This window comes from Ovis canadensis, chromosome 12, assembly GCF_042477335.2.
Source record: "Ovis canadensis isolate MfBH-ARS-UI-01 breed Bighorn chromosome 12, ARS-UI_OviCan_v2, whole genome shotgun sequence".
NCBI classification, from domain to species: Eukaryota; Metazoa; Chordata; class Mammalia; order Artiodactyla; family Bovidae; genus Ovis; species Ovis canadensis.
In genome coordinates this window covers 12959195-12968805 of record NC_091256.1, presented here as the reverse complement: position 1 = coordinate 12968805, position 9611 = coordinate 12959195, and the positions used below count along the sequence as shown (strand labels likewise).

Here is a 9611-nt window from a genome sequence, read left to right as displayed (position 1 = left end):
GGTGCTGAGGGTGCAAAGGAAAGCAGACCTTCCCACTTTGAAGAGAGGTTCACAGCGATTTCAGAATGGCGAGGCTGTGGCGCCACAGGATGTGGCCGAGGGGCTGCAGGAGCCACACGTCACACACACTCACCTGGAGGGCTCTCCTCCGTTCCCTCAGCACTCCCAGGGACACCCGCCTTCTAGAACTGCTGTTTCACGCTGCCTTCCTAGCTGGCTGCTCACATGCCTGTCTCACGCATCTGATCACAGAGCATTCCTCTCCAAACCCTGGGCTGAGTTCAGGAATTGCTTGGGAAAAGAAGGGAGCAGAGAAGAAAAAAGAGACAATCCCCCTACCAAGCTCCAGACCCCAGCCCCCAACCCAGAAGCTGCTACCTTCTGGTCAGAGACCCCAACTGAGCTGCCAGGGCTGGGGGCACACGAGGGACAAGTGTGCTGAGCCTCCCCGTCCCTCAAACAGTCCCTTTCCACGTTGTTTGGAGGCAGAGTGGATCTGTGAGTGGGCCTGGGGAGAAGCAGGTGAGGAGGCTGCAAAGAACTATTAGGAATCAGAAAGCCCGCCCTGGAAGACTCCTGGAGAGGGAGCAAAAGGCTGATGTTAGCCACGGGCACCAGGAGGCAGGAGCCAGCAGCAGGGAGCGGGAGGGCTGCACTCCAAGGGGCTGGGGGCGGGCAGAGGTGGGTCTGTGCCTGCAGACGTCACCCTGAGCTTTATAAGGGGCGTGATCAGGGCATCAGTGAGAGTGAGCCCAGGAGCCCAGCTCGCCTCCCTCCAGGTGCCCCCCGCCCCCGCCCAAGCCGTGTCATCATTTGGAGACCCCTCAGGACACAGCCAAGGCAAGGTAGGTGGCCTGCAGCCCCCACACCAGGCAAGGGGTCTGGCGGGACCCAGGGAGGCTCATGAGGTGGGAGCAGGCATGTGTCCAGGCAGGCAAAAGGGGTGCTGATCTTCCCTGATGATTGGGATGTCGGGGTAAATACACTGACTTGCACTTTATGAAACCAGGACCTTGGGGGTTACTTTCTGGGGAGTGAATGCAGTGAATGAGCTCTCTGTGGCTGGGATAAGGGGTCACAGAGGCATCTGGAGGGACCTGGGGAACACTGGGGGCTCCTCTGGGCAGTTCCCCGTTGCGCAGATGGCAAACACAGACGTAAACAAAGAGCTCCTGAGTGCTCTGCCAGCCCCGGCACTAGGAGATGGGGTCACCCCAGAAGGGAGCCACCCCACCCCAAAAGCTCTCCAGGCAAGCCTGGAATTTCTGTTACTCTCGAGGTCCAAAACCCCTGGGACAGAGGGACCACAAAATTGCCACTTGTGGCCCTTGGAAGCTGATGGGTCTTTTCCAAACAATTCAACAATTCAGTTCTACCACACGTTAAAAGCCCCTGTGCGCAGGAACCAGGGGGCGGGGGTGGAGGGTGTGTGTGTGTGTGTGTGTGTGTGTGTGTGTTGGGGACAGGGAGTAGGGAAGGGTGTGTGTGTGTGTTGGGGACAGGTGTTGGGGACAGGAAGTAGGGAAGGGTGTGTGTGTGTGTATGTTTGGGACAGGTGTTGGGGACAGGGAGTAGGGAAGGGGGTGTGTGTGTGTGTTGGGGACAGGTGTTGGGGACAGGGAGTAGGGAAGGGTGTGTGTGTGTGTGTGTGTGTGTGTGTGTGTGTGTGTTTGGGACAGGTGTTGAGGACAGGGAGTAGGGAAAAACCAAAGTTCTCACATGGTGGCCTGCTGGGATGGGGAGGAAGCAATACAAGTGAGAGGACCATGAAGGAGGAACACCACCTTCTAACCACACAGCTTGGCCACTGCCCCCTTCCTCATGTACCATCCTGCTTCTGAAGAGCAGCCTGAATTCTCCATCCGAAATGCTCATCTACACACACTCCAGTCTGGCTCGCACCGCTCTGGGATGAAGCCCCTGGTGGCACCTTCCCCAGCCTCATCGCTCACTCTCTCCCCAGCAAAGACCCACACCCCTGGCAGGCTGGAGGGCGGCACTTCCCTCTACTCCTGGCATCGATGAACCTTTATTCACCTGGCTGACTTGTGCTCAGAAACTCAGCTCAGGCGCCACCCCTGCAGAAAACCTGCCTGGACCCTCCAGGTCAGGCTCTGGTGGGCTCTGCAGCACCCTGGGCGGCCTGCAGTGCTGTCTGCCCCGCCCCCCCCCCCCCCCCCCCCCGCCTCAGTCTCTCTCATCGTGTTTGCTGGACAGCCTCAAAGTGCCTGATGACTTTTCCAAAGAGAAATCAGCCTTGGGAGCTGGAAGAGCTGGAGGGGGACAGCAGAGGATGAGAAGGGGGTCTCCCCCACCCCACCCCCATGCTCACAAGCCTCCGGTCTATCACTGGCCATGTTACCTTGAGACGGTCTGCTTATGACTCAATTTCTTGTGCTAGATCTCAGGGGAAGGCCCAGGGGAGGTGTGCAACACCTGGTTGTTGTTACCAGGAATGATTTCTGAACTGACCTGGACCCTGTGCATCCATGGTCTAAAGCCACAACAGAAACAGTTTTACCCTCTTCTCTCTAGTGGATTGAACCTGTCTCCACGCCATGCCCTGCCCCAGGCCTGAAGGCTGGTGCAGAAAGCCATGATCTGGGTTTCAGGGCATCACAGAGTCAAAGTCTACAAGGAAAGTAACCATCTAGGGGACAGTTGGTGGCCAGTCTGATCCAACGCTTTTATTTTCACAGATAACAATAAGATCCAGAGATGGGAGGGTGGACTTGTTCTAATCTCACAGGAGGGAGAGAGGAGCTGCAGCCACATTTGAGTCCTGATACCATTCTTATTCCACCCCATGCTTGCATCTCAGAGGGAGCAGGAGGGGACCAGGGCGTAGGAGCAAGAACAGAGGGATGGATGGGCTGAGCTACCATTGGCAGCTGATGGGCACAAACGAGAGTCCCCCCACCCACTTCCCCCTGGCCGCACAGGGAGGGTCCGGCCTTAGATCTGGCACCCACACCCGTTCTCTCAGCCTGCAGTGCTGCCTGGCTCTCCACCAATTTGTCTTTCCTTATGTTTGCTGGACAGTCTCAAAGTGCCTGATGACTTTTCCAAAGAGAAATCAGCCTTGGGAGCTGGAAGAGCCAGAGGGGGGCAGCGGAGGATGAGAAGAGAAGGGGGTGAAAAGGGGGTCAGGGCCTATAGCTCCCCCCTCAACCAAGACCACACAGTCAATTAAATCCATACCCTCTCAGGGCCCACGGAGAACAGAATGTGGAGACAATTGACCCGATCCATCAGGGAAAGCCTTTTTCTCTTTCCTGAATTATAGGCAATAAGACAATTTAATGATGGTTTTCAAGGCTATGAAGGGTTATGAGAGCATGCAAGATGATTAAAAAGAATTTCCTGTTACAGCAAGAGGGCCTGGGCTGGATTTAGAAAGGCACGCTCCAGCTGGGAGAGTGGAGCACGGAGAGCTGTGATTCATGCAAAGCCGAGTGTGCAGGCAAGAGGCCGCTGCTCCCAGGCTCCTGGGAAGTGGCTGGGTTCTCAGCATGCTCCACTCAGTGCAGCTCCTCGCCGCACCTCACTTAACCCCTCCCTGCTCACTGTCCCACTGCATCTCACTCCTCGCTTTTCCAACATTCCTCTCAAGCAAACCTGAAGTTCAGAGCCCTGGCCATTTTCCAGCCTGAGCAGTCCTGCCCCTTCCACCAGCACGGCTCCTCCCTCCCTTCTTTCCTTCCTAACTTTACTGGCCCTCCCTGACAATCCTCACCTGGCATGAGTTTAGCCTGAACTATATGGCGCGAGGGCTCTCAGTCCTGTTTCCATGCTGTGTCGGTTCAGGCTCGTCCCTCCACGAGGGGCTCCCAAGGGCAGGGTTGTCTCCTCCCTTCCAGGTGCCTGCTTCACGCGGGGCTCTGCCGCAGTGCCCAGCCCAGGCAGCAAGCCTAACCCCGTTCCTCCTCCCTCTCTCTGTCTTGGCCTCAGGGCACTTCCAGGACCGGCATCTTCTCACCAGGATGAACGTGCTGCTTTCCCGGCAGCTGATGCTCTTCCTTTGTGCCACCGCCTTCAGGGAGACCTTGGAAAACGTGGCGCCCATGGAGAATCCTAGAACCACAGGTATGAGTTGTCTGGGAAGAAGGTTGGGAGGGAGCAGTGAACTGATGCAAAATGAGAGTTGCCACATTTTTCAGCTATGGCTGATCTGTTGCTATGAACTGAAAGCTGCACAATGGAAACCCAAGACGGGCACGTGCAGTACATACAGGGGCCCCACTAACCTGCAAGCAAGAGAGGCTCTTCTGCTGTTACAAAGGCTCGCCCAAGCTCAGGTGCTGGGTAACCACCGAGCTCCTTCGTGGGCTTCTCTGCTCTGTGCCAACTGCTTCTCTGTGCAGATCTGCTGGGAAGGCATTTACTATGCAAGTCTATCTTATCAGTGACCTCAGTTCCTTTATGGGGAATTTAAAAAAAAAAAAAAACCTACACAAAAGGATAGATCCTTAATACCTCTCAATCTTATGAGTTCATCGTGGAATTGAAGACCTGGAAAAACTGAGGCCCAAAGAGGTAAAGAAAGCTTCCCAAAGTCACTCAATCCAAGGCTGCAGAAACCCAGCAGGTGCTGAGCTCCCCCAAGAGTGCCCTCTGCAGGGCGTGAGCTAGGACAGTGCTCATCCCCAAGCCAGGCATCAAGGTTCAACACTGCTCGGTGGTCAGCCTGGCCTCTTAGGACCTCTGTTCCTCTCCCGCGAGGGAACTTGCAACATTCTTTCCACACAAGATGTCCTTGTCCCCACAGACAGCCCAAAGCGGGCTTCCCTGGTGGCTCAGTGGCCAGGAATCTGCCTGCCGATGCAGGAGACACAGGTTTGATTCCTGGTTTGGGAAGCAGCAGCTATGCCCAAGCACCACAACTGTTGAGCCTGTGCTTTAGAGCCCAAGAACCGCAGCTACCAAGGCCCGCACCCTTGAGAGCCCGGACTCCACGACAAGAGAAGCCACTGCTATGAGTAGCCCACCTGCCACAACTAGAGAGCAGCCCCTGCCCGCTGTAACTAGAGAAAGCCCATGTGCAGAAGGCCCCGTGCTGCCAAAACTAAAATTAATTTAAAAAAGATATTCCAGTGCAAAGAGATCATGGACGCGGGTGTCCTTGGCCAAGAACTTCTCTCCTGGGATCGGGTGCTCTTTCTGGGTAAGGGAGGATCCCCCGAAGAATAACAATGTCATCACCGCCCGGGGGACGCTGAGCTCTTGGCTCTTCTTGGCAAAATCTTTTAGGTGATGCTAAAAACAGGCATGCCTAAGTAGTGATCCACCTGCTGGGATGATGGCTGTAGCTGGAAAAGAGGTCATCGTCCCTCCCATCTCAGCCAGGCCCAGGGCCCTCCTAGGAAGAGTATCACTCACCCTGGACGAGACTCACCCACGCTCCGCTTCTCCAGAGAGTGCTGGGTCACTGAAGAGCAGGGCTCAGAGTCAAGTATCCTCCTCCACCCAACACACACCCACTCACACCCCAGACTGCATTTCCACCTATCCCTGGCCACAACTGGCGGGGCTCATTGTCTCCTGAGAGCTAGCTGCACTTACTGCTAACAATTTAATGACCTTAATGAGCCTTGCATGTGAAGTGCCTTCCAAGTCAGCCTCATTAGCCCTCAGTGTGAAGGGGAAAGTGTGGAGTAGGGGAGGCGAGCTGGTTGAGGTGACCCAGTTCCCCTTCTCTGCTGAAGCCCTGATATAGCTTATTAGGGTCACATCTGTTGAGGGTGTGGGAGCTCAGTGGTCTTTGCCTCACTTTCTTCATTTGTTTAACTGCAAGCCTTTCATTAGTTTTTATACATTTAACAAGGCTTTTTGAGGCCCTGCTATGAGCAAGGCACTGTTTTCAAGACTCTGAGAGACTCAGATGAGTGGACACTGCCCTGACTACCCCAAGGAGCTCGGTCTAGTAGGAGCCTGCTGAAAACCAGGGGTAGAGGGCCGGCCAGCCACGAAGAGAAGCGGAGCTGATTATTTCCAAGCTCTATCCTGCTTGCTTCCTTAAAAAAAAAAAAAAAAAGGAATTCAATGTAAAAGACACTCAAGAAAATCCTGTGAAATATCTGAAATCATAGCTATGTTGAAGGAGAGAGGAGCAAATGGACTAGCCACCCAAGCTAAGTTGCTGCTGGTGCCCAGCGTGGAGCGCTGAGCTTCCTAGGGGTCAGGGGACAAAAGGGAAGCCGAAGATGGGGATGTGAGGAGGTGGTCCAAAGCCTCTCTCCGGGCTCCCGCCTCACTCAGCCTCACCCTGTGGCTCTGTCCTAGGCTCGCAGCTCGGACCCGCGACGCTCCGGGCGCCCTGGGAGCAGAGCCCGCGGTGCGCGGCGGGGAAGCCCACAGCGGCCGGGCCTCGGCCTCGGGGGGCCGCGCTCTGCCCCTCTGAGAGCTCCGCTGGCCCCCGGCAGCCGGGCCCGTGCGCCCCGCGCAGCCGCCTGATCCCGGCTCCGAGGGGCGCCGCGCTGGTGCAGCGGGAGAAGGACGTGTCCGCCTACAACTGGAACTCCTTCGGCCTGCGCTACGGCAGGCGGCAGGCGGCGCTGCCCGGGGGCCGCGGCGGCGCGCGGGGCTGAGCGCCGAGGTGGGGCCTTCACCTCCAGCCCCACCCGGGCGGAGCAGGGCAGGGTGTCGACCTGCAGTTTGTGTCCCGAAGCAATAAAGGAAATGCTGCCGACTCCTCTGCGTGTGACCTGGGGCTCATTTTTGCAGGTGGCTGCGGATGAGGTTGTTCCCCTTGTCTCTCACCTGCATCTTTAGCTGATTTTAAGGTGGCTTTATCACCTTATCAAGGTCAGTGCTTTGCAAACTAGACGTGGTGAAGGACCAGCTTGTTTCACCACACACACACACACACACACACCCCACACCCCACCCCCACCCCACCCCCACCCCCCCCACACACACCAAAAAGAAGCCCCAGTTGGACGCTTTGGATGCTGCTTGGGTGGTATTACAGCAACATCAAATTACTATAAAAATTTCTGAAGACGTTCTCTCAGTTCCTAGACTTATGTCACTGCAGCTGGGTAGCAAGCATTTTGCAGAGGCCCCTGAGCCCAGCGCCCACGCTTGAGTAGCTCTGCTCTAGGAGGGAAGGCAGCTGGCTTAAGCACCTCCCCTTTTCCCAGGGAAGCTTTCAGCCAGTCGAACAGCGTGATCTGAGAGATGATGCTGACCATTGCCCCATTCACTGAGGTATAAATATCACCTCAGCTCCACAGTCAGACCTCCACTGGGGTGCTTGGCCGCAAGACCCTAAAGCCCCACTCCATTTGCAAGGAGTGTCAGCAGGGACTGGGCCATGCACCCACCACTGCACCCCCCTGGAAACCCCGGATGAATCCACCGCACCCCCCTGGAAACCCCGGATGAATCCACACACCCCCCCTGGAAACCCCGGATGAATCTACTGCACCCCCTGGAAACCCTGGATGAATCCACGCACCCCCCCCTCCCTGGAAACCCTGGATGGATTTATGTGCAGCATTTCTCTACATCCTTGGAGGCACCCAGGGGGCTTAGCATGTGTTGACCCCTTTTTCACAGTGAATACCCTAAGGTTTAAAAAGAAAACTCACTCAAGGCACACAGCCAGTGAGTAGCAAGCCATTTCAGGCTCCTGACTGCAGAGCCTGGCTTCCCCACGGCACGGTCACACTTCTCTGACGTGACATGGCGTTAGAGTAAGCTGTGGTGGACGTCAGAAAGGGCCATTCTGCCTGTGCAGACATTCGTGGTGGCCCCCAGTGGCTGGGGAGTTTAAATCGCTGTAGGAAGGAGAGAGTAGTTAGGAAACTCCAGGAAATCGAGGCTTCTGCCCACAGAAAAAACCAGCCCTATTTGACAGCCTCAGGCTACCACTACCCTGCTTGGTCTAGAATGGAAATGCTCTTTCCTAGAAGGATTGTGGGGTTCACCACTGTTCCATGAAACACCAGTGTTCCACCTATTACAGAAACCCGAGCTCCGCAGATTAGAGGCAGAATCTTGTTGCTATGGCAGTGAGATAGGCTGCCATGGAAACACGGCAAGCTGCCCCACCCTCACCTCTACCCTGAAACCTCAAGGATCTCTCATGTTTTTGAAACTGCTGTGAGCTCAGGTCCTAGTGTGGTGGGACAGGGTGATGCTGCTGATATATCATCCCCCAAACAGCCTGGAGTGTGTCTCTGTACTTCTAGGAGAGGAATCATAAACTCAAAACCTATTCTGTTAGGTGAGTTTTTCTCCTATTTCTGGACTAGTCCTTTCTCTGATGAAGTCTATGAGTAGGAAGAAGTTAACAAGTCTCCAAAATTTGCTCTTAGCCAGCCTACTTTTACAAAATCTCCTGTGATCCCCTCTAACTCTCCTCATGACCTCAAGTTTAAGCAGATAGGAGACAGGTGTGTGTGTGTGTGTGTGTGTGTGTGTGTGTGTGTGTGTGTGTGTGTGTGTGTGTGTGTGTGTGTGTGTGTGTGTGTGTGTGTGACTTCAGGGGTGAAAGTGTGAAGCGTGTTCTCTCGTATAAAAAGCAGGCCTGTGTGTGAGACGGTATGTGTAAGAGAGGGGTAAATGTGGGAAGCACACGTTTGTGTGACTGTCTGTGGCGTGGCCCCTCTAACTGCATTTCGGGCCCTGTTAGCTCCCTCTGCCACCCAGATGCTCTCCAGGATCTCTGTTCTAGCTGCAGCAGGAGGACAACCGGGTCTGCCAATCCTATCTTCTCTCCAAGGACCCCAGGCCTGGCAGTTCTTGGCCCCATGTACTGTGTAGGGATGGGGGTCTCCATGGGACGAAGGGGTCTTTGGTTTCATGAAGGTCCCAGCCTGACTCTGAACAGATTGAAGGGAATGTCCAGAGCACATTGCAGGCAGTGAGGCGCCCCAGGGACTCCCGAGACCTCTGGGTGGGCTCAGTGAGCTAGGGCAACAGGGCCTGAAGACTTGGAGGTAGGGCTGCCTGCTGCTGCTGCTGCTGCTAAGTCGCTTCATCGTGTCCGACTCTGTGCGACCCCACAGACAGCAGCCCACCAGGCTCCCCCGTCCCTGGGATTCTCCAGGCAAGAACACTGGAGTGGGTTGCCATTGGGGCTCTCAAATGCACTCCTTCCTGAGAACTCTGGACAGTCCCCGAGGGGCGAGAACCCAGGAGGCCTGGGCATCTTTCCCTGGGGAAGGGGAAGTGGGAGGACCTCTTTCCATGTTCCTCCCCTTTGGGTAAGTCTGTTGCACTAGGAAGGCGTTGGTCTCATGGCCCGAAGCATATGAGGGGTGGGAGTGGGAGGGATCCAGGGGGATTTCTGCCTCCGGTATCACTCTTAATATATTAACGAGCAATTTTTTAAGAAACTACACTGTGCCAAGCGCAGAGCTACTCCATTTTAACCTCGCAACAACTGCATGAAGTGGGCAGTATTCTCAGAAAGGTTACGTGATGTGCCCAAGGTCACATAGCTGGCGAGTCTGAGAGCGAGAGTGCTACCATCAGCTTCCCACACACTACAACCTTTCCTTTCTCTGCTCTGCTGTGTGGCAGAGCCAGCCTTCTTCCTGAATGATATGTCTTGGGTAGCAGGTCTCTGGCAGTCGATGTAACTGTATCCTGATCCCTCTCTG

The 9611-nt window shown here is 55.4% G+C and overlaps 1 protein-coding gene across 1 annotated transcript; it reads left to right on the top strand.

The window, feature by feature from the left end:
• Positions 1-3700: 3700 nt before the first annotated feature.
• On the top strand, positions 3701-6688 carry KISS1 (KiSS-1 metastasis suppressor). Its single transcript, XM_069545184.1, has 3 exons — positions 3701-3860; positions 3952-4086; positions 6283-6688. The coding sequence occupies exons 1-3, from the start codon at positions 3791-3793 to the stop codon at positions 6585-6587; spliced, it is 510 nt and encodes a 169-aa protein (XP_069401285.1). The 5' UTR covers positions 3701-3790; the 3' UTR covers positions 6588-6688.
• Positions 6689-9611: the final 2923 nt, after the last annotated feature.